Source organism: Dendrobates tinctorius, unplaced genomic scaffold (assembly GCF_039654945.1).
Source record: "Dendrobates tinctorius isolate UK_male_01 unplaced genomic scaffold, ASM3965494v1 ptg000319l, whole genome shotgun sequence".
NCBI lineage: Eukaryota > Metazoa > Chordata > Amphibia > Anura > Dendrobatidae > Dendrobates > Dendrobates tinctorius.
In genome coordinates, this window is record NW_027361986.1 from 300,212 (window position 1) to 326,437 (window position 26,226).

At 44.1% G+C, this 26,226-nt stretch overlaps 1 protein-coding gene across 1 annotated transcript in view; it reads left to right on the forward strand.

Annotated features, from left to right (window-relative positions):
• NCKAP1L (NCK associated protein 1 like) overlaps nucleotides 1-26,226 on the forward strand; it is a 310,666-nt gene that overhangs the window by 50,631 nt on the left and 233,809 nt on the right. The window contains exons 4-7 of the mRNA XM_073561415.1: nucleotides 2,824-2,880; nucleotides 3,561-3,703; nucleotides 3,887-3,977; nucleotides 11,735-11,872. Of these exons, the coding sequence (XP_073417516.1) occupies nucleotides 2,824-2,880; nucleotides 3,561-3,703; nucleotides 3,887-3,977; nucleotides 11,735-11,872 (429 nt within the window). The remainder of the gene's footprint in view (nucleotides 1-2,823; nucleotides 2,881-3,560; nucleotides 3,704-3,886; nucleotides 3,978-11,734; nucleotides 11,873-26,226) is intronic.

Here is a 26,226-nt window from a genome sequence, read left to right on the forward strand (position 1 = left end):
ATGTGTGGCTCTCCCTGTCCTGTTCTGGTATCTGGTTCCCCCACTTTGTCCTGGTATGTATGGCTCCCTCCCATCCTGTCCTGGTATGTGTGGCTCTCCATGTTGTATGCATGGCTCACCCCCCCTCCCATCCTTGTATGCATGGCTCACCCCGTCCCATCATTGTATGCATGGCTTGCCCCCTCCCATCTTTGTATGCATGGCTCACCTTCCCATCCTTGTTTGTGAAGCGATGATCTGGGGACCATCACAATGCAGGGAGACTACGGTACACAAGATGAGGTGCTAACAACAAAGGGTTAATTTATTTACAAGCAAGGAATGCAGTGTTAGGAAAGTGTAAACAGGGGTATGCAATGACATAAAACAATTTGCAAAAGTGATATTCTCTAGCTGGGCCGTACAAATGGCACGGTGCACAAACTATTACAGATCAGTGGATTCTTTCAAAAGGAAAACAATGCAATAAAGTAGAGTATGCTGCTACTCTAACTATAGCCTGACGGGCCACTGCTACTTCGGCCACACGGCTACTGTGCTCTGTCTATTGCAGCCTATCCTAAGCCCTAAACATGTGCGCACACGGGGTTAACACTCACGGTGAAGTTGGTGTCTCAGATCCTTCCTGGGGGCCCCCTGCAGTTCTCTGCAAGATGATGCGGTGTCCTCCCTGGCAGCTCTGTGCAACGTGGTCCTGTACTTGTGTGAAGATTCCAAGCCTGTTTCTAGAAACGGTGAACTCCCTCTTCTGAATTCCTTCCTTGTAGATCTTTGTGGCTCCTCGCAGTATCACAGGAAAGCCACCTTCGTTATCCCCAGAAGGGTATACACAATCCATAAGTTCAGTCAGTTACAAGCTGCACGTTTTTCTCCTCACGTCAGTCTCCTGCAGACTCCCAGCTCCAAACACAATCTGGGAAAACATCTCCTCCCCTCACCATAGCTGAAAGAGCAAACCAAAGCAGACTTTTGAAGGGTAGAATAGAATGTACCATCGCATCAGCCAAGGGGGTGCTGTCTATTTAAGGGGCAGCGTGTCTCTGTTGTCCATAGCAATGTCAGCCCCTTACATATGCATGGCTTGGCATGGCCCCTTACATATGAATGGCACCCCTGTCCCATCGTTATATGCATGGCTCACCCCCCTGTCCCATTGTTGTATGCATGGCTCACACCCCCTGTCCTACTCACCCTCCTCGCGCCATCCGTGCATGTCCTTCCCGGCGCCGGCAGCTCTCCTTTACTGAGTGGTCACGTGGTACTGCTCATTAACGTGACCGCTCAGCATAGGGGAAGAGCTGCCGGTGTCGGGACGGAGATGCAAGGATGGAGATGCAGAGACGGCATGAGGAGGGTGAGTATGACGTCCTCTTGAAGCCAGCGGCTGCAGTTGTCACTGCCTCAGCCGCTGGTTCCTGACACTGTTGCGTCGCTCCTCTGCTGCCCCTCCCCCGCTGGCTTTCTCCTCAATGACTAATAATAATATATTTGAGTCCCTGTGGCTACATATTTTGTAGCTGTCGAACTTATTATTCTGGCATGCCCAAGATACTCGATAACACCCGAGCATGCTCAGATAACACATTATTCCAGCACGTTTGCGTATCACTACTGATAACCTTTTAACCCTTCTAACTTCATAACAAAAAACATTATGTTCCAAAAATTATGCTGATGTAAAGTAAGCATCTGACAAATATTATTTACTAATTATTTTTAGTGGTATGAAAATCAGTTTTAAAGAGGTTGTCCACTACTTTTACATTGATGACCTTCATCACCTCTGCTGACGAACTGTTATCGGTGTCGGCTGCCGCCGGCCGGAAGTGAACACTTGCTGAGCTGCTTTCTCTACTTGTAGCGGCCGCCGCAAGGTACCACACATCCACCTTCTAATGATATGAATAGGGTGCAGATGTGCAGTACCAAGCCTCAGCTACTATATTGTCATGCTGTAATGTCTATTGTCTGTACAAGTCCCGTCTGAAATGTAAAGTGCTGAGGAATATGTTGGCGCTTTAATAATAAAATGTATTATTATTATTATTACAAGTAGAAGGAAAAGCTCAGCAAGTGAATACCTCCGGCCAGTGGTGGCCGCTGTCGACACTGAAAACTACTCATCAGTGGGGATGCCGGGTGTCAGATCCCAGCGGATCAGACATTGATGACCTATCCTGAGGATAGGTCTTCAATGTAAAAGTAGTGCACAACCTCTTTAAGGGCATAAAAATTCAAAGTTGAATAATTGTGAATTTTTCATCAAATTTCCAATTTTTTCATCAATAAATGGAAATCATGTCAACTTAAATTTACCACTAACATGAAGTACAATGTGTCACGAAAAAAAGTTGAAGCATTCTAGGGTTATTACCTTATAAAATGACACTAATCAGAATTGAAAAATTTGGCCTGGGCGCGAAGGTAGTAATAGGCTATGGCGATAAGGGATTAAAGGTGAGATTCCTCAATGATAAGCCTACTAGAGTCTAGCAACTCATATTTGCCTAATAAAATATTGAAACTTTGGTTTAGGTTAATAAAGTCAGCTATATTTGTAAAATCATATGACTCACCTTAAAAACTATTTTCTAAAGATAACATATTTAGGGTATAGATTTGCAAAATAGCAATAATGTATTGACAATAATGATTATTACATTTGCAGGATAGGAATAAAAAAAACAGAACAATTGATTTGTCTGAAATGTATTAGTTACAGTATCTTTACTTTATATAGAATTTACTTTTATTTTATATTTTTTTACATAATTTATAAAAATGTATAAAAACTCATATACTTTTTGTCTGTTCTCGTTGCAGGACCATGTGTATGAGTTACTGAATACAATAGATGCTTGCCAGTGTTATTTTGACATTGTAAGTACCATGGGCAGCACCGTTAAGGATGATTAAGAGCTCCTGATTTGAGATAGTAATCTAACTCAAAGTAATTGGAGATGATTATATTTATCACTTTCTTGGCTAGCAAGAAAATTGAGCTGTATTTATGGAACTGCAGGGCGCAGGTAAAATTCACGGTATATTACAATCATCAGATCGTGCTGTTTGAATAGCAGAAACTCCTAGAATGTTCTTAAAGTTATTGAATAAATCCCAACTTTTTCTGCAGAACACAAACTTTTTTTTTTTTAACTTTCAACAGCTCTTATTTCATTTTGCACACAACCTTTCTCATGTCTGCTTTGATACCGTATAGTCATAGTACAACAGATGCTTGAAAACCTCATGCTTAGAATAGATGGGTGCATTACCAGGCATTGTGTCACTAGGTTTTTATTACCCCATCTGAAATCTGTGTGATGTAGGGTCAGAGACTCTGATTCCAGCTATGTGTCACTTACTGGGCTACTCGCTTTATGTTTTGCACAATCACTATTTTATTTGCTGGATCTTTGAATGGTGAGCTCTGTATATCCCCGCCCATGAGGGGGCTTCTTTAATACTTTTCTATGGAAACTTCAGTTTTGCAAATGCCACAAACTAAATATTTAACATTTTAACATTTACTATTGATTTATTTTCTCTTTATCTTGCAGAATATTAATTACACCTTTACAAAGAGTTATCTGGACCTAATAGTGACTTACTTCTCTGTAATTCTGCTAATGTCTCGGATTGATGACAGAAAAGCACTTATTGCTCTTTATAACTGTGCATTTGAAATGCTCCAAGGTCAGAGGTGGGTGGCACACTCTAAAGGGGTAGTCAAACAATTGCCAAAAAGAGTATGCTGTGATCATAGCGACAGCATGAATTTTTTTTTAATGTGCATATATCTATAGTTAGACTAAAACTACATCATTATACATGGCATATGGTTTTACACATGTTTAATACTTAATTATATAGTTTTTCTTTACAGTGACCCATCGTTTGCTCGGCTTGGTCAGATGTTACTGGAGTATGATAACCCCCTGAAGAAGCTAAGTGAGGAATTTGGTCCTCATACTAAGGTAGGGAAAGTCAATAGCAGTTTGTTTTATCTTCCTACCTTTCCTTTTTGTAAAGAGATAAAATGCACTGCTTGATCTTAAGGGGGTTTTACACTAAGCGATATCGCTAGCAATATCGCTAAAACGTCACTGGTTTTGTGACGTTATAGCGATATTGCTAGCGATATCGCTATGTGTGATACTTACCAGCGACCGGCTCCCCTGCTGTCCATCGCTGATCGCGCGAGAATGTCCGGCTCCATTTCTCGTCGGGCACTTCCTGCTGAGACTTCCTGCTGTGACGACGAGCGACGCTGGAGGCGGGCGGGAGGACGCCAGGATCGCTGTGTGTGAATGGTAAGTATCGTGCGCAGCGTCGCTGCTGAATCGCTGTGAGATCTTTCTGTATGAAAGCTCACTAGCGATTATTTAGCGATGCACCAGCGATCCTGACCGGGTCGGATCGCTGGTGCATCGCTAAATGTAAAAGGGCCTTTAGAGGTAAGGCTTGGCGATCCAAAAAGTAATGTCATTGTGCATTTAGGTAGCCACAGCAATGTTTAACCCCTTAACGACCAGGGGTATTTCAGTTTTTGAATTCCTGTTTTTTGCTCCACTTCTTTGCTTTGCCATAACTTATTTATGTCTAGGTGAAAATTGATCATGCGAAGGCTTGTTTTTGTGGGACTAGTTGTACTTTTGAATAACACCATTGGTTTTAACATATAGTGTACTGGAAAAGGAAAAAAAATTACAAGTGTGGCCAAATTGCAAAAAAAAAATGCAATTCCACAGTTTTGGTTTTCTTTTTTTTTTTTTTTTTTTTTTACTATGTTCACTAGAACTAAAACTGACCTACCATTATGATTCTCCAGGTCATTATGAGTTCACAGATACCAAACATGAAAAAGTTCTTTTTTATTTATTTTTCGGACTATAAGACGCACCCCAATTTTCAGAAGGAAAATATGGAAAAAAATAATAATGTGTCAAATGGGGGTCCGTCTTACAGTCCGAATTCAGCTTACCTGGGAAGTGATCTGGCACAGGTGGAGGAGTGGTCACAGGGGTCATGCAGTGGTCCAGGCTCGTGTGGTGGCGCTCTGTGCTGGAGCAGGTTGGTTGTGCTGGAGCAGCTGGGCGGTGCTGGGGCAGGTGGGCTGTGCTGGGGCAGGTGGGCTGTGGCAGCTATGCTGGGGCAGCTGTGCTGGGGCTGGGGCAGCTGTGCTGGGGCAGCTGTTCTGGGGCTGAGGCAGCTGTGCTGGGGCTGGGGCAGCTGTGCTGTGCTGGGGCTGGGGCAGTTGTGCTGGGGCTGGGGCAGCTGTGCTGTGCTAGGGCTGGGGCAGCTGTGCTGTGCTGGGGCAGTTGTGCTGAGGCAGCTGGGCTGTGCTGGGGCAGCTGGGCTGTGCTGGGGCTGGAGCAGCTGTGCTGGGGCCGAGGCAGGTGGGCTCTGTGGGTTGAGGGTGGCGACTCTCTGTGCTCCGGTGCTGGGGCGGCGGCTCCGCCGGCATTTCCTCCAAGCCCGGAGGCCCCCGCACATCCCTTGCTGGCCGCCGCCATGTTGCGGTGGCCTCCGGGAACATGGCCGCCGGGAAGATGGCCGCCGGTCCGGGGACGGTGCATGCGCAGGTTCAGATCTCGTCCCGAGATCTCGGGGGACAAGATTCAAATCTCAGCAATGAGATCTCGTCCCCCGAGATCTCGGGACGAGATCTGAACCTGCGCATGTGCCATCCCCGGACGGGTGGCCATCTTCCCGGCGTCCATGTTCCCGGAGGCAACTGCAACATGGCTGCGGCCAGCAAGGGATGTGCGGGGGCCTCTGGGCTTTGAGGAAATGCCGGCGGAGCCGCCGCCCCTGCACTGGAGCACAGAGAGCCGCTACCCCTGCACCGGAGCACTATAGAGCCCCGTGGCACCCGCCCCAGCCTCCAGCCATGATCAGAGGTTAGTATATTTTGACCATAAGACGCACCCCCCACTTTCCCCCAAAATTTTGGGGGAAAAAAGTGCGTCTTATGGTCCGAAAAATACGGTAAGTGGTGAATTTTTTTAAAAAATTTGTTAAAAAAAGGCGCCATTTTCCGAGACCTGTAGCGTCTCCAATTTTCGTGATCTGGGGCTGGGTGAGGGCTTATTTTTTGCACGCCAAGATGATATTTTTATTGCTACCATTTTGGTGTAGATGCCATCTTTTCATCACCCATTATTGCATTTTATTACAATGTAGCGGTGACCAAAAAACAATACTGGCATTTTTTAAATTTTTTTCTCATTACGCCATTTAGCGATCAGGTTAATTCTTTTTTTCTATTGATAGATTGGATGATTCTGAATGTGGCGATTCCAAATATGTGTATATTTGGGTTTTTTTATTGTTTTATTTTGAATGGGGCAAAAGAGGGGTGATTTGAACTTTTATATTCTTATAATTTTTAAAATATTTTTTAAAACTTTTTTTACCTTTTGAATGCTTCAATAGTCTCCATGGCAGACTAGAGGCTGCAGTACTTTGATTGCTTCTGTGTAGCAGAAATACTCACTTGCTATGAGCGCCGACAACAGTGTGCTGCAGACCTCTGGTTGTCATGCCGACACATAGGTGACCCGCGATCATGTGACGGGGTCTCTGATGGTTGGGATTAGCGACGCGCTTCCAGTAAGCACAAGTTAAATGCTGTTGTCAGAGATTGACAGCGGCATTTAACTAGTTATCAGCCACAGGTGGATCGCAATTCTACCCACAGCTGTTGCGGGCACATGTCTGCTGTATAGGTCAGCTGTCATGTGCCCGGAAAGATTCAGGCTAAGCGTCAGAGCCTGCACCGAACAGGGGAAGTCCAACGTGGGCTCTTACTATTACGTCCAATGTCGGAAAGGGGTTAAATAATATTTTGAAATCCATTGTCTTCTTCATGTCTTGCTTCATATTTAGAGCTCATGTCTAGTGCAGAATATGAGTGACGTAAAATACACAAAAGCAAAGAGCAGATCAAAATGTTCCTCAAGGTATTATGAATCTGATTAGCAAAAATATGACAGAGTTAAAAACAATAGTAGTGTCAGCTCTAATGGATGCTATGGAGTCTGCAAATGTAGGCGGGCCAGAAGAATAATGCACCCGACTCTCCTAAAGTGCCTCACATGTTGACATTTCCTCTTAGGCCACATACTTGGTCAGTATTTTACATCAGTATTTCTAAAAAAATACGTTATTTTTGATAACCAGTGCAGGTAAAACCGACAGCTGCGGGCTGCAGCCCCAAGCTGTGAGCTTCATGTTGGCTGGTTATCAAAAATAGAGGGGTCCCTACTCCATTTTTTTAATTATTTAAAGTCTGGCATTCTCAGACTGGGAAGGCCCTGGCCCTCCCCAGCTTAAAAATAGCTGCCCATATCCGCCCCAGAAAAGTTGCATCAATTAGATGCACCAATTCTGGCACTTTGATTGGCTCTTCCCACCTGCCCTGGTGCAGTGGCAAGTGAGGCAATAGTTATCGGGTTGATGTCAGTTGTTTTATGGCCGCTGAAATCAAGCCCACAGGTTAGTAATGGACATGCGTCTATCAGATGACCCCATTACTAACCCCACAGTCAAATGTAATAGAGACAGAGTAAAGTCCTTTAATTGAAATAAACACACAGATGCCTTTATTTTAAATAAAAACTTTCCTACCCTGTTTTACCAATTTATTCACCAAAAATTTTAATGAAAACGTTTCCACCAATAAACCATTAACTGTTGTGAATTCTCTTGATCTGACTTCTGAGATGGGGCTCCCTCTGGTGGTTACTGGGGGTAGTGGAGCTTGCCGGGTTGACAGAAGTCTGCTACCTGATGACAATGATTGGAAATCAGGGGTTACTGACTGGGAGGATATAAGTGAGCAGGCTTCCCTCAGTTGCTGCTGGTGATTGTTTCTTCCGGTGCATTTTGAGGTCTGCTGTCTCCTGCTTGATCCTGCATTTTTCAGCTAAGTTGTTCATTTGCTAATCCTTTGCATCTGATCTGGTTTTGCCTCTTTCTGCTTTGCTGTGAGGGTTCAGCGTGCTCCATGCTGGGGCAGTGCTGGACCCCGCTCCATATGTTACAGCTTGTGTCAGTTTGTTCAGTCCCCTGTTATATTAGTCTCTTTTGCTTTGCTGCCAGTTCACACCAGAATGCTGATATAGTGGGGGAGAGGATTTTTTAGGGTTTTTGAGTGATTGCAGAGAGTGTCTTTCCTTTCCTATCCTATCTAGACAGTTTGGGCCCCATCATTTGCTCAGTCTATTTTCTGTCTGTGTTTGTGCCTCATCTTGTCTCACCTACAATATATGTTTGGGGGCTATGTTTTTCTTTGGGGTTCTACTCCGGGGCAGTTTAGATTTCACCTTTCTTCTTTAAGCTTATTTAGTTCTCCGGCTGAGCCTAGGCATCTAGGGCATCGTAGGTACGCACCACGGCTACTGCTAGTTGTGTTGTTAGGATTAGGGGTCTGCAATCTGCTAAGTTACCAACCTTTCTGGTTTCCTGATGGCATAGCCTATTCCTGCCATCCTACTCGGTGACCTATTCATAACAATTAACCCCTTCACGACATATGCCATACATGTACTGCACATGTTGTGTTCCTCCCTTTGATGTGGGCTCCAGCGCTGACCCCACATCTTTCCCGACACATGTCAGCTATTTTGAACAGCTGACATGTGCCCCTAACAGCCGCGGGTGGAATTGCAATCCACTTGCAGCTGTTAACCTGTTAAATGCCACTGTCAATCTCTGATCTGATCATCTCCTGTGTGCAGCAAAGGCGATCTGACAGCTGCAGCTTCTAGTCTCCCATGGAGACTATTGAAGCATAAAAAATGTAAAAAAAAATGTTTTTAAAAATATTAAAAAAATATAAAAGTTCAAATCACCCCCATTCACCCCATTCAAAATAAAACAATAATAAAAAAATACATATATTTGGTATCGCCGAGTTCAGAATCGCTCGATCTATCAAGCTATAAAAACAATTAATTCGATCGGTAAATGGCGTAGTGAAAAAAAAGTCAAAATGCCAAAATTATGTTTTTTTGGTCGCCACAATATTGCATTAAAATGCAATAATGGGCGATCAAAAGATCATATCCACACCAAAATGGTATCATTAAAAACATCAACTTGGCACGCAAAAAAGAAGCTCTCACCAAGCCACAGATCTTGAAAAATGGAGGCGCTACGGGTTTTGGAAAATGACGCAATTTTTTTTTTTAACAAACTTTGGATTTTTTTTTCACCATTTAAACAAAGAACAACCTATACATGTTTGGTATTTACGAACTCGCAATGACCTGGAGAATTAAAGTGGCAGGACAGTTTTAGCTTTTGGTGAAAATGGTAAAAGGAGTCCTAAAAACAGTTATAGAATTGCACTTTTTTTGCAATTTCAACGCACTTGGAATTTTTTTTTCCCGTTTTCGAGTTCACGATAGGGTACAACTCAAAAGTACAACTCGTTTCGCAAAAAAACAAGCCCTCACATGGCCATATTTATGGAAAAATAAAAGTTATGGTTCTTGGAAGAAAGGGAGTGAAAAACAGAAACACAAAAACGAAAAAGGGCCCAGGGGTGAAGGGGTTAATGGCCATGTCCCACGACAATCTGAATGGTTTGGAGAGCAGTCACATCAGTGAAGCGACCACTCTCCACGCCAGTCAGAACACACTGAGCAGAGCGTGAGAAGCTCTGCCTGCAACCAGCGATTCACAGTCACTGGGTCTCCCGACAGCTGCGAGGCCCAGAATCCTCATGGGAAATTTTGAGGGACACTTTAAGATTACTTGTGTTTCCAGTTGCTGGAACACCTAGAGGCTATAAACTAAGGTTAACTTGAGTGTGTATTTTACTGTACTTGTGAATAAATAAATTTAAAAAATGAAAAAAGAAATGGCATGGGGTTCTTCATAATTTTCATAACCAGCTGATGGAAAGCCGACAGCTGGGGGCTGATGTTAATATTCTGGGAAGGGGCTAATAGCTATAAAGATTCTCTGGATATTAATATGAGCTCACAGCTGTTTGCTTAACCTTTACTGGTTATTATATAGGAGACCTCCCAAAAATGATATGGGGTCCCCCCTATATTTACTAACCAGCAAAGCTGCAGGCTGATATTAATAGCTTAGGAAGGGGCCATGATATTGGCCCCCTCCCAGACTAAGAACATCAGCATTCAGCCGCTCCAGAAATGGCACATCTATACGATGCGCCAATTCTGTCATTTAGCCTCGCTCTTCCCACTTGCCCTCATGTGGAAGTAAGAGGGGTAATAGTTGTGGGGTTGATGTCAGCTGTTTTATAGCTGCTGACATCAAGCTCACGGGTTAGTAATGGAGAGGAGTCTATAAGATACCCCAATTTCTAACATCATAGTCACAAGTAATAATGACAGAGACAGAGTAAAGTCCTTTAATTGAAACACACATATTCCTTTATTTGAAATAAAAAAAAGCTTTCCAGCCCTCTTTTACCCATCACCAAAAAAATTAAATAAAAAAGCAAAGTTATACTCACCTTTCCGACAAAAATCCACTAATGGCCTTGTCCAACAACGATCCAGATGGTTAGGAGATCGGTCACTTTAGCGATGTAACCGTTCTAAAGGCCAGTCGACTCACACTGAGCAGAGCATGAGAAGCTTTGCTTGTGACCTGCGGTGACGCCATTAAAGGTTACTGCCGTTCACAGACAGAACAGACAGAGTTTCTCAAGCTCTGCTCAGTCGATAAAAGAGGGTTGGGAATTTTTATTTCAAATAAAGGAGTCTGTGTTCTTATTTCAATTAAAGGACTTTACTCTGTCTCTGTTTTTTCAAACAAAGGAGTCTGTGTTATTTTTTCAATTAAAGGACTTTACTCTGTCTCTGTTTTTATTACATTTGACTAAGGGGTAAGTAATGGGGGCGTCTGATAGACACTTCTCCATGACTAACCACTGGGCTTGATGTCAGCTAACATTACACAGTTGGCATTAACCCTAACCCCAATACTATTACTCCACTTGCACCAGGGCAAGTGGGAAGAGCCAGGCAAAGAGCCAAAATTGGATCAGAATCTAATAGATCTACCTTTTCTGGGGCCATTGTGGGCTGCTATTTTGAGGCTGGGGAGGGTGAATATCCATGACCCCTTCCTAGTCTGAGAATACCAGTCTCCAGTTATCTGCTTTAGTTTGACTGGTTGTCAAACAGAATTTAAAGTTTCAAGCACTGATCACTTACCAGTCTGAGGTCAAAACTACATTACTGACTACAGGCTGCCATTAAATGGATGATAATTCACATCGGGTCTGTAAGTCTTTATTGACTGTTGCCATGATGCCATATGATGGAAACTGCAGCTAGTAAACAAAAAAGGAAAACAAAAAAGTGAAATCCTGAACATTTTGCATAACATGAATATATCTAGAAATTGCTAATATTTTTTAATATTTGATGGAAAGTACCAAAGTTATACTGCAAAAAGTAGCATTTACAGTCAATGCTATATATACAGTAGTAATAAGACCCTCACTGGACCTTGATTGGCATCTTCATATGTACTGTACTTTCTCCCTGTGGCTAAACAATATTCTATATAGGGTTTAGGGAAAATGTTTTGCAATTGGTAATGTCTTCTTACCTATAAAACCATTTATCATGATGCATTCATTATCATATGGTTGCTGCAGTATACAGATTTCCAAACTAAAATGCTATATACACTCTGTTTACAAGTATGTTTGTTCTTTTCCTCCTTCTTTTATCCTTAGACGGTTACTGATGCCTTGATGTCCCTTCACTTTTTGTTCTGTCTGAGATCTCATTCAGCAGAGCAATGGAGAGGGGCCCAGCTATTAAGCCTCCTCAGCAATCCTGCAGCAATGATTTCTCCATGCACATCAGACACGGTAAGACAAGGAAGTGCGAACACACCAACCTTAAGGCAAGCAGGAGTATCATTCGCCTATTTCATCCATGAACCTTTGCCACGAAAGTGGTGTAAACTTTGAAGAATTTGCCAGGCAAACTTTTCCACGCTAAGTCCCGTTCCAACCATTTGTGAAATTGCAAGGTTTTCCATGCCAAAATTTTGGCATAAACCATATGAATGGGCCTCCCTGGAAGGTGCTTGCTGGGATACAAAACAGCAAATTCATTAAGCGACTCATGTCACTGGCACATCTGTTAACTGGTGTGCACTGCTTTCTGAAATGTGCTCCATGAAAGACTGGAGTACATTTCTGGAGTAAGCTTCTGTCTGCAGCATAGCTCGGATTGAGTTCTGCAATATCTGATTAGAAGCATCTGCATGGTTTCTCTAAAAAGCAAGAAGTAGATTAATTGTGGAAGCAGCCAAGATGTGAGCTGTGGATGAGAGAGAGATATGCTGTGGTCACTCTCTGAATGGAGTGACTGAGGAGTCACTCTGTTTGATGTAGCAGAGGCTAATTTGCTGGCTGGGGAGTCAGTTCAAGGAAGCGGATCAGAGTGGATGTGTCTTGGAGCTAAATCTCTTATGGTTCCATGTCCCATGAAGTGGGAGTGGTCAAGAACTTGTATGCTATGGGACTTGTGGCCTGAAGTGGTAGAGCTCAGTAATTTGGTATGCCACCAGAAGTCAGCTGTGGTGATGTACACATGATCTACAGTGAGTAACATGTGATGTGTGGTGACAGGATCACATAATGTGAAGATTTTTTTTTCTCTCGATGAAAGGAGAGAGAAGAGGATGTAGTGTACTGAGTTCAGGCTAGTGTCTGTGCATATGTGCAGTGTATAGGATTGTGTGCAATGAGTTTGCATGCTTATGATGTGTAGGCATTGGTAGTGCAGTGTGCATTGTATGTGAGATTGTGGGTCTGCTGAGTGGTATGGTAATGTGCAGGAGGTAGAGCCTGTGTGAATGATATAGTCTGTAGATGGCAGAGCCCAGTGTGAATGGTGTTCCATAGAAGCTGAGAGACAATAATTAGTTTTGGGTTAGAATGGCCCCCTGTTGGCACTGTGGGTTGGAAGATGGTACACTGCTCTCGGCTTTGGGCAGAGGGGGTATATGCAGCATTGCTGAGAAGAACATGGTTAAATCCCAGCTCTGCAGTGTTTGATTCGAAGCACTTGCATTGTTTCTCTAAGAAGCTGGAAGTAGATTCATTGTGGAACCAGCCAAAATGTGAGCTACGGCTGAGACAAAGACATGCCAGAGTCTCTGTCTGAATGGAGTGACTGGGGAGTCACTCTGCTGGATGTAGCAGAGGCAAATGTGCTGGCTGGGGAGTGAGCTCAGGGAAGCTGACCAGACTGGATGTGTCTTGGAGCTAAATCTCTCTCTGAGAAGAGTCTGCACAGTCCTTGTGCAGAGAACTGCTTGTATCAATGGTTGCTATGTACTATAGCTGTTTTGTTTAACCAAGCTGGGGCTAGTTCAGCCAAGTATGAGTAGCCAGGGTCTGTTCTGTTTAGTTAGTGCCATGCCTGGACAAGGCTAAGGATTTATGTTTGTGAACTTGTTTCAGTGCTGTGCAACCTGTGGAAAGCAATTAAAACTGTATGTGTTTGTACCAGAACTGTATTGCCCGTGTGAACGCTAGCTAAGGCCTAGTGCTTAATGCCTACCAGAGAAAGTGAATCTCTGCAGGACATAATGTGTGACTGGTGGGCATAGCCACACTCTGTTCCACCCATGCTGTGCCCATATTAGCATAGATGGGAAAGACTAGCACCTAATGTGTTTTTGTAACTTCCAAGTTGCACAAAAATATTGCCTCCTAAATAAATCGGACCTTTAGTGTTTTATTTTCGTTGTCATTATATATCAGGTATATTTAATTGGAACCATACAGCCCTATTCTTAATTTGCATTCTGTTTTTAAATCACTTTTCATCTTGTCTTGGGGTATTTGTTGTTGTTTCTTGTGCCTAATTCTTCAACATGGTTCACACAATTCATGGATATTGTACAAAGACAAAAGACAAAAATTGTCTTTATTTTTGCCTTTACATTTTTTGTGCCTTTTTAGTACAAAAAGTTGCACATTTTGCAAAATATTGCAAGATTTAGGGGGGAGATGAGATGAGTGTGGGTGTGGGGGATTTCTGTTATTCATAAAATCACACTGGAGGGAAACATTGGAGGGAGTACATTTGCAAAAAAAATTACGACTATTCAAAAAGTTGCAAATGATGAATCAGGCAAAAATATTTGTAAACCTTTGTTGTAATAAAACAAAATCTAGACGAACACATAAAGTGACTTAAAAAGAGGCGAAAGTAAAAAAATAAATATACCGATAATGGAAAACAGGAAAAAACACACAAAACTAGAGAAAAAAGGCACAAAATCAATGATGAATCTGCCCCATAGACTTTATCAAAGATTAAGTTCAGGCGCTTAAAGAACCCAAACAATTCTTTTTCCAGTACAGAGCTACGCAAGGATGAAATTACCAATACAATCCGCATTCAGTGCCAGTGTTACCTTCTTGCATGTAATTATAGCACAGTAAGAATACATCATACCCACCATAATCAACTCCAGATACAATCATCATTCCCGTGCCTGCTCCTAAATAAAATTGCCAATGTAATCAACACTCAGTCAAGCCTGAATATCTACACGTTATCTCAAATAATCATGGTCCCTATTTGCAGCCATGGTTACAAATCTAAGCTGCCCAAATAATGTACTAGTGATTTTAGGGGACCGAAAAATGCAGATTTTGATTTGTTACCTACTAGTAGTGCCTTCCTTTCTGTTACACAAAAGGTGCTGACAGAAGGTGTAGATCGTTGTGCTGCCTTTTTTCGGTTGTTGTCAAATGCAACCATTGATATTATTAAAACATTCTTGACAGTCTTCAGTCCGGGAGCAATGATCATGCGCCAACTATTGTGACTTTATCAATATTCACTGCTTCCACCCCAGCTACAAAACTGATACAGTTCTGTGCTTTGTCATAAAATTTTCAGTGTGATCTATGGAGCTGTCTTTCAAAACAACAACTATTACTGATCAACTGTAAGACAACCCATTCACCACACTGTCATCTAAATCGCTAGTGTGTGGCAAAGCCTGTTAATCATCGGGGAGGACCTGTCACTTGATGTCACGTTCACACTTCTCAGCACGTTGATTATCAAATATGATGTAAAAATATTGACCAGGAAATCTAGATGTAATTTGATAGTTTGGTCATCAAGATTGCTAGTCCTTTAGCGTTACCCAGGGTGCACCACGTGGAGGCCAACTAACGTTGCACCCCGTTGTTTTTTTTTTTCTATGGAAACAATATTTTATTGGTATGCTCTTAAAAAGTGTTAAAATATGAAACACATGTTCCACGCGTTTTGAGCGTTGAAGTTTTGAGCGTTGAACACTCACTATTCACATAGTTTCGTGCATTGCACCCATTGTGGATTTCTTGTCTGGATCTGGTGCACTGATGTGAACACTTCTCTCTCTTTGTTTATGTGTTCTGTATCTGTTCACCATTTTCATTATGTAAAATGGTGACTTTATACTGTATAATGTAGTGAAATGATATGTGGGATATAGGCGCCGACAAAATGGATGACGTTAATTAATGTGGAGTGTGGAACAGAGATTTGGAGTGTAGAGAAAAACTGAGAAGCTATTTACAGGAATCGTGAGGTACTGTATGTTGGGAAGCCCTTGCCGCATTATGTGACAGATACAATCAACTACAATTTATAAAACTGTTTCCACATTCAACCAGAATTTGATTTGCATCACATTGATTTGATCATCTCTATCTAGTACCATAGGCAAAGACCTGACTAGTCCAGCGCCACCCAAGTTTGGCTTCTTCACCCACCACTGTAGTTTATTGACAGGTCTATACCATGTGTATACTTAGTATGAAACTTGTCAATTATGTTGAACAGGGTGGGACTTTTCAAATTATATTCCTTCTGAAATGCCAGATATGCCTGTGTGAGTGGTCGAGTGGTCACTTGCTGACTAGTCTAATCTGGTTTCACTCAATTGAAGAGAATTGAAGCGTAGAGAATGCTGCGCAGTATGTGACCACCGTATCTGCGATCATGTGACCACCCACTCACACAGGACATACAGGGGAATCACATAGAGCGAATGCAGACTTTTCATTTCAGCCTTAATAAGGAATACATTTAAGATAAGTGCATCCCTTAAAGGGAAGCTGTCACCAGGTAATTGCTATGTTATCTGAGAGCACCACAATGTGTGTGTGTGTGTGTGTGTGGGGGGGGGGAGTTATACACAGCTCAGTATTTCAGCTCCTAAACCTGCAACAGAGAAAACTGAACGTATCATAATTTCTGCACTCAGTATACTAAGTAAGTAATACATCACTGAATTCAGGCTATCTGTCTCACTTGATGACAGATTCTCATTAATGCCCCAAGAATTATACAGTATGTGCATCATGGAGTGGGTACTGATGTATGAAGCAGGCTCTGGAGCTGACTCTGTTCCATGCATGGTTGATCCTGGCTAAATTAAATAGCCAACATCTGTGTCAAACAGCCAGGGCAGCTGTTAACCATTGAGATGCCACAGTTAATCTCTGACAACAGCAAATTAAATGCCACTTTTGCCATTGATTCTCTTTAATACCATGTTCCAGGCCCGAAATGCTAATCTGCCCAGCCGGGCAGATGCCCGGTGGGCTGGCAGCTAAGTGGGCCACCGCCGGCCCTTTAAAACAGGTGGGGAAGGAACCTCTGGCCCGTGGCCCACATGCGGCCCACAGGCAGGTCCCCGCAGTCTGCAATTCTCCGGCGGCAGCCCTGCCGGCCGTTTAACCCCCAAGTGCACACAGCGTTTATTACAGAACACTGCCTGCACATGCATGATGATGTCATCGGGGTGGGCAGGGTTAGCACAGAGGTGGGCGGGGTTATTGCCCAATGTTCTTCCAGCTCCTGTCCCGGAAGAGGAGCTCAGTGCGTGTCTTCAGGTAATTTATGTGCCCCTCAGCTATGTGCCCCCCCAGCTATGTGCCCCAATATTATCTCTGTGCCCCCCAACTATATGCCCCCTGTGATCTGTGCCCCCCAGCTATATGCCCCCCTGTGATCTGTGCCCTCCAACTATATGCCCCCTTGTGATCTGTGCCCCCCAGCTATATGCCTCCCTGTGATCTGTGCCCCCCTGCTTTATACACTCCTGTGATCTGTGCCCCCCAACTATATGCCCCCTGTGATCTGTGCCCCCCAGGTATATGCTCCCCTGTGATCTGTGCCCCCACTGTTGTGAGTTCATTTTCCCCTTCGTCACTGAGGTCTGGTGAACTCCCTATTCTGGTAAAGGAAGGTAATGAGCCTGATGATGATGACTGGCTGAGTGGAGTCACGGACTGGATATAAGGCTGCCGACGCCCTTCTGCCCTGCGGGTGATTTCTCTGTGGACTTCTAGTGAGACCAGTCTGATTCCTGCTCCTCTAAAGCTAAGTTTTCTGCTTTGCCTGTTAGCATTTGTATTTTGTTTTTGTTTGCCTTGCTTTTCTGGATTCTGCCATTCCCTGCTGGGGTGAGCTGAATCTCCTTTTGCCGGTTGCTCTGTCTTCAGAATATTCCTGAGTACTGACATAGCGTTTTGAAGCCTAGCTTCTTCAGGGTCTTTTTCACTGTCAGTTTGTTGGCTCTTATTTTCATAGGGTTTTTCACGGATTGCAGACAGCAGCCTTCCTGTCCTTTCCTATCTAGTTAGCTTGGGCCCCGTCTTTGCTCAGTCTATCTTTCTGTCTGTGTTAGTGTTCTTTCTTCTTGCTTCACCGTCATTATATGTTGGGGGCTGCCTATTGCTTTGGGGTCTGCTCTGGGGCAGTTTAGATTTCCCTTTCTGTCTTTAGGCTATATAGTCCTCCGGCTGTGATCGAGGGGTCTAGGGCATCGTAGGAACCCCCCACGGCTACTGCTAGTTGTGTTGATAGGTTCAGGGGTCTGCAATCTGTTAGCTGCCAACTTCTCTGGTTTTCTGGACTTAGCTAGCATTTCTGTTTTTGCCTCCTACGGTGACTCATTCATAACACCCCACTTTATGCGCCCTTGTGATCTGTTACTCCCAGCTATATGCCCCCTGTGATCTGTACTCCCCAGCTATATGCACCTCTGTGATCTGTTCCCCCAAAATATATGCCCCCCTGTGATCTGCAACCCCAGCTATATGCACTCCTTTAATCTGTGCCTCCAACAATATGCCCCCCCTGTGATCTGTGCCCCCAGCTATATGCCCCCTATGATCTGTGCCCCCAGCTATATGCACGCCTGTGATCTGTGCCCCCAGCTATATGCACCTCTGTGATCTGTGCCCCCAACTAAATACCCCCTGTGATATAAATGCCCCCCAGCTGTATGCACCCCTGTGAATTCTGTGGCTCCCAGCTTTCTATGTGCCCCCTGTGATCTCTGTGCCCTCCTGTGATCTTTGTGCCACCCACCGGTGATCTCTGCCCCCCAGCTATGTGCCCCCTGTGATCTTTGTGCTCTCCCTGTGATCTCTGTACCACTCCCCCTGTGATCGCTGTGCCACCCCACGGTATCTCTGTGTCCCCCAGTGATCTATGAGCCCCACCCCATGATTTATGTGCCTCCCCGTGAATGCTTGTCCCCCCTCAGTGCTGTATATTCCCCTTTTTTTTGTTTCCTGCTCTACTCACTGTCCGAGCCAGGGACCCGCTCTTCTGCATGCCTGACGATGGATGCACCTCAGCTGTTCATTCTACCCATCTCCATACCTGAGTGAGTCCCAATATGGAAACTGTGTATGTAGAGCACTTGCACTATCACCTATATACTGTATAGACTGCTGTGTATACAATATATAGGCGACAATGGCTGCTAAGTGTGTATAATCACAGTATCACCGATATAATGTATATACAGCAGTCTATATACATTATATGGGTGATACTGTCACTCTGCTGTTTATACATTATATAGGTGATACTGGCTGCTAAATCTGTGTAATCACAGTATCACCTATGCAATGTATATACAGCAGTCTATATACATTATACAGGGGATACTGTGACTTAGGCTGGGGTCACACTAGTGTGTGTTATGTGAAAAACACCCGGCGCTGCCACCAGCACTTGGACTGGAGCGTGAGGCTGCATGTATTTCTATGCATGTATTTCTATGCAGCCGCACTCTCTGGTCCCGAGTGCTGGTGGCAGTGCCGGTTGTTGATGCGAGAGACTGGTGCGAGTTTCTCACATTACACACGCTAGTGTGAAACCGGTCTTATAATTACAATATATGGCTGATACTGCTGTATATATGTTACATAGGTGATTCTGCGACTATACACCCCAGTCACATTATCTCCTATATAATGTACTAGCTGAAGAGCCCGGCGCTGCCCGGGCATAGTAACTAACTGTGGTTAGTTACAAAAAATTATAATTATCCTCCATCCCACAGTCCCGTGCCCATATACCCATAATACATATCCTCCATCCCATAGTCCCGTGCCCATATACCCATCACAAAAATCCAGCATCCCATAGGCCCATGCCCATATACCTATCATCATATCCTCCATCCCATAGTCGAGTGCCCATATACCCATCACACATCCTCCATCCCATAGGCCCGTGCCCATATACCCATCATACACATCCTCCATCCCATAGTCCCATGCCCATATATACCCATCATACATATCCTCCATCCCATAGTAGAGTGCCTTTATACCCATCATACACATCCTCCATCCCATAGTCCCGTGCCTATATATACCCATCATACATATCCTCCATTCCATAGTAGAGTGCCCATATACCCATCACACATCTTCCATCCTATTGTAGAGTGCCCATATACCCATCATACATATCCGCCATCCCACAGTCCCGTGCCCATATACCCGTCATACAGATCCTCCATCCCATAGTCAACCATTATGACATCATAACGATCGGCGGGGCTTGCAACCTATGATGAATCAGCGCCGCCATGGCAACCATTATGACATCATAATGAGGGGCGGGGCTTGATACGCACACACTTTTTCCCCATTATGTAGATAGGGGCAAAATTGTTTGGTGAATTGGAACGTGCGGGGTTAAAATTTTGCCTCACAACATAGCCTATGACGCTCTCGGGGTCCAGACGTGTGACTGTGCCAAATTTTGTGGCTGTAGCTGCGACGGCGTGGATGTCAATCCCAGACATACACACACACATACATACACACATACATACATACACACATTGAGCTTTATATATTAGATATATAGCACTCACCTATATGATGTATGCAACATAATATAGTATAATGCTGTCTTAATATAGTGTATAATGTAGAGTTGTGTGTATATATATCTAATATATAAAGCTCAAGTGTGTGTATGTATGTACTTTATGTATGTACTAGCTGAAGAGCCCGGCGCTGCCCGGGCATAGTAACTAACTGTGGTTAGTTATAACAAATTATAATTATCCTCCATCCCATAGTCCCGTGCCCATATAACCATCATACATATCCACGATCCCACAGGCCCGTGCCCATATACCCATCATACATATCCTCCATCCAATAGTCGAGTGCCCATATACCCATCACACATCCTCCGTCCCATGCCCATATACCCATCATACATATTCTCCATCCCATAGTCCCATGCCCATATACCCATCATACATATTCGCCATCCCATAGTCGAGTGCCCATATACCCATCACACATCCTTCATCTCATAGTCCAATGCCCATATACCCATCATACATATCCTCAATCCCATAGTCCCGTGCCCATATACCCATTATACATATCCTCCATCCCATAGTCCAGTGCCCATATACCCATCACACATCCTCCATCCCATAGTCCCGTGCCCATATACCCATCATACATATTCTCCATCCCATAGTCCCGTGCCCATATACCCGTCATACATATCCTCCATCTCATAGTCCAGTGCCCATATACCCATCACACATCCTCCATCCCATAGTCCCGTGCCCATATACCTGTCATACATATCCACCATCCCATAGGCCCGTGCCCATATACCCATCATACATATCCTCCATCCCACAGTCCAGTGCCCATATACCCATCACACATCCTCCATCCCATAGTCAACCATTATGACATCATAATGAGCGGCGGGGCTTGATGACATCAGCGTCGCCATGGCAACCATTGTGACATCATAATGAGGGGCGGGGCTTGATACGCACACACTGTTTCCCCATTATGTAGATAGGGGCATTATGACATCATAATGAGGGGCGGGGCTTGACGCACACACACTTTTTCCCCATTATGTAGACAGGGGCAAAATTGTTTGGTGAATTGGAACACGCGGGGTTAAAATTTCGCCTCACAACATAGCTTAGGAGTCGGACGCTCTCGGGGTCCAGACGTGTGAATGTGCCAAATTTTGTGGCTGTAGCTGCGGCGGTGTGGATGCCTATCCCGGACATACACACATACACACATACATACATACACACTTTGAGCTTTGTATATTAGATGTATGTGTGTATGTCCAGGATTGGAATCCGCACCGTCACAGCTACAGCCACAAAATTTGACACATTCACATGTTATGATTGAGTCACCGTAGGAGGCAAAAGCAGAAATGCTAGCTAAGTCCAGAAAACCAGAGAAGTTGGCAGCTATCGGATTGCAGACCCCTGAACCTATCAACACAACTAGCAGTAGCCGTGGGGGGTTCCTACGATGCCCTAGACCCCTCGATCACAGCCGGAGAAATAGCTAGGCCTAAAGAAAGAAAGGGGAAAACTATACTGCCCCAGAGCAGACCCCAAAGCAATAGGCAGCCCCCCACATATAATGACGGTGAAGCAAGATGAAAACACTAACACAGGCAGAAAGATAGACTGAGCAAAGACGGAGCCCAAGCTAACTAGATAGAAAAGGACAGGAAGGCTGCTGTCTGCAATCCGTGAAAAACCCTATGAAAATAAGAGCCAACAGACTGACAGTGAAAAAGGCCCTGAAGATGCTAGGCTTCAAAAAAGCTATGTCAGTACTCAGGAATATTCTGAAGACAGAGCAACCGGCAAAAGGAGATTCAGCTCACCCCAGCAGGGAATGGCAGAATCCAGAAAAGCAAGGCAAACAAAAACAAAATACAAATGCTAACAGGCAAAGCAGAAAACTTAGCTTTAGAGGAGCAGGAATCAGACTGGTGTCCTAGAAGTCCACAGAGAAATCACCCACAGGGCAGAAGGGCGTTGACAGCCTTATATCCAGTCCGTGACTCCACTCAGCCAGTCATCCTCATCAGGCTCAGGTGCCTGATAATCAGGCTCATTACCTTCCTTCACCAGAATAGGGAGTTCACCAGACCTCAGTGACGAAGGGGAAAATGAACTCACAACAGTCACACGTCTGGACCCCGAGAGCATCCTAAGCTATGTTGTGAGGCGAAATTTTAACCCCGCGCGTTCCAATTCACCAAACAATTTTGCCCCTATCTACATAATGGGGAAAAAGTGTGTGTGTATTAAGCCCAGCCCCTAATTATGATGTCATCATTGGTTGCACGCCCCGCCTCTCATTATGATGTCATAATGGTTGACTATGGGATGGAGGATGTGTGATGAGTATATGGGCACTGGACTATGAGATGGAGGATATGTATGACGGGTATATGGGCACGGGACTATGGGATGGAGGATGTGTGATGGGTATATGGGCATTGGACTATGGGATGGAGGATATGTATGACGGGTATATGAGCATGGGACTATGGGATGGCGGATATGTATGATGGGTATATGGGCATGGGACTATGGGATGGAGGATATGTATGATGGGTATATGGGCCTGGGACTATGAGATGAAGGATGTATGATGGGTATATGGGCACTCGACTATGGGATGGCGAATATTTATGATGGGTATATGGTCATGGGACTATGGGATGGAGGATGTGTGATGGGTATATGGGCACTCGACTATGGGATGGAGGATGTGTGATGGCTATATGGGCACTCGACTATGGGATGGAGGATATGTATGATGGGTGTATGGGCATGGGACTATGGGATGGAGGATAATTATAATTTGCTATAACTAACCACAGTTAGTTACTATGCCCGGGCAGCGCCGGGCTCTTCAGCTAGTATATATATATATCTAATATATAAAGCTCAAAGTGTGTATGTATGTGTGTGTGTGTGTGTGTATGTGTGTATGTCCGGGATAGGCATCCGCACCGTCGCAGCTACAGCCACAAAATTTGGCACAGTCACACGTCTGGACCCCGAGAGCATCCTAAGCTATGTTGTGAGTAGAGTTGAGCGATACCGTCCGATACTTCAAAGTATCGGATCGGAATGGATCGGCCGATATTAAAAAAAAGTATCGGTATCGCCGATTCCGATACCGGAAGTCCCATTCAAGTCTATGGGACTTCCGGTATCGGAATAAGAAAAATCCTGTTTTTCCCTTGTACAGCCTCTCTGGGGTCTGCACGGGCCTTTCGGGGGGCTGTGCCGGCCTGCCAGGGGGTCTGTGCAGGCTCCGGTGGTCTGTGCCGGCCTGCCGGGGGGCTGTGCCGGCCTGCCAGGGGGGCTGTGCAGGCTCCGGTGGGCTGTGCAGGCTTCGGGGGTCTGTGCAGGCATCGTCCGATGGGACTACAAGTCCCATCGGGCGATGCCTGCTACCATGACAGTGATTGACACATTAGCCAATGATGGGACAGTAGTAGTCCCATCATCCGGCTAATGTGTTGAATGTACAAAAAAAAAAAAAATTACATGCTACATACATACAACATGCATACTACATACATGCTACATTCATACTACATATATACTACATACTACATACATACTACATATATACTACATGCATGCAACATGCATACTACATATATACTACATGCAACATACATACTACATATATACTACATGCATGCAACATGCATACTACATATACTACATGCATGCAACATGCATACTACATATATACTACATGCTACATACATACTACATATATGCTACATACATACTACATATATACTACATGCATGCTACATACATACTACATACATACTACATATATGCTACATACATACTACATATATACTACATGCATGCTACATACATACTGCATGCTACATACATACTACATATATACTACATGCATGCTACATACATACTACATGCTACATACATACTACATACATACTACATACAAACTACATGCTACATACATACTACATATATGCTACATACATACTACATATATACTACATGCATGCTACATACATACTACATGCTACATACATACCACATATATACTACATACATACTACATGCATGCTACATGCTACATACATACCACATACATACTACATACATACTACATACATACTACATGCTACATACATACTACATATATACTACATGCATGCTACATACATACTGCATGCTACATGCATGCTACATACATACTACATACATACTACATGCTACATACATACCACATATATACTACATACATACTACATACAATACATTCATACAATACATACATAGACATACAGTACATATAACATAGAGTAACATACTTACCAATACTTGTCACATTGTTCCCCGAAGCCATTGTCTTTTACGGAATAAATATTAACATAACAAACCACAAAAATACTCACCCACGATCCGAAGCAGAACACGAGTGTGTCCCACGACGATCTTGGGTAGAGAACTGCAGCATCAGCTGTTGCTGCCGTTCTCTACGGGCTGCAGGAATCCAATGACGGAAGGTAGGTATCCTTCCGCACTGTATTCCTCCGCCACTTAAAAAAAAAAAAGTCCCTAGTCTCACTTTATGCCATTGCTGCGTGGCACTTGCAATTCTTACCTCTTCCCGCTCCTCCACTGCGGTGTCTTCTGACTGTGACGTTTCAGGTCAGAGGGTGCAGTGACGTCACTTCTGTGCTCCCTCTGCCTGATCAGTCACAGTGCAGAGAGCCGGAAGACGCCGATGTTGAGGAGTTTGGAGCAGAGCATCGGCCAGCAAGGAGAAGGGAGGATTTCTGTTTTTTTTAATGTTTTGAGCAATATATGGGGCCCATCATATACTGGAGCATCATATGGGGCCCATTATATACTGGAGCATCATATAGGGCCCATTATATACTAGAGCATCATATTGGGCCCATTATACTGGAGCATCATATAGGGCCCATAATATGTGGAGCATCATACGGGGCCCATTATATACTGAAGCATAATATGGGGCCCATTATATACTGGAGCATAATATGGGGCCTCTTATACTGAGGCATCATATGGGGCCCATAATATATGGAGCTTCATATGGGGCCCATTTTATACTGGAGCATCATATGGGGCCCATTATACTGGAGCATCATATGAGGCCCATAATATATGGAGCATCATATGGGGCCCATTATATACTGGAGCATCATATGGGGTCCATTATATACTGGAGCATCATATAGGGCCCATTATATATGGAGCATCATATAGAGCCCATTATATATGGATCATCATATGAGGCCCATAATATATCGAGCCCATAATATATGAAGCATCATATGGGGCTCATTATATTTGGAGCCTCATTTGGGGCCCATTTTATATGGAGCATTATATGGGGCCCATTCTGTTTGGAGTTTGGATCAATATATGGATCCCTTCATGTACTGTTTGGAGCATTATATGGGGCCCATCATATTCTGTATGGAGCATTATATGGGACTCATTCTATATGGAGCAAGGTATGGGGCTCATTATACTGTATGGAGTATTATATGGGGAGCATTATACTGTTTGGAGTATTATATGGGGATCATTATACTGTATGGAGCAATACATGTGTTAGGCGTTGGGTTTCTGTAGCTGCACAGCAAAGATCCCGAGCCTTGCATTCGGCAGTCTCCTATTCCTCTCCGGCCACAGAGGAGGCTGCTCAGCAGACTCGTTGTTCCAGGCGCTCTGCTCAGATCAGCTCTGTAGGTTTGGTTGTTGCTGCCACCTCTGGTCCAGCTATAGCAGCCCATGCTGGTCAGCAGCGAGCTACTCCAGGGACTAAGTCCTCCTTTCGGTCCACTGAGCATGCTCTTGGGATGATCTCTCATTGGAGATTGGAGGTCACATGCTCAGGTCCTTCTCCAGCTCGGATTGGACCATCAGGAAGGTCAGGAAGGTCCCGGAAGGACGCTGCTATAAAAGAGCCACATGGCCGCCCGGCCATGCGCTATTATAGACAGTATTTTGTAGTTGTGTGTGTGAAGATGGATGTATGTG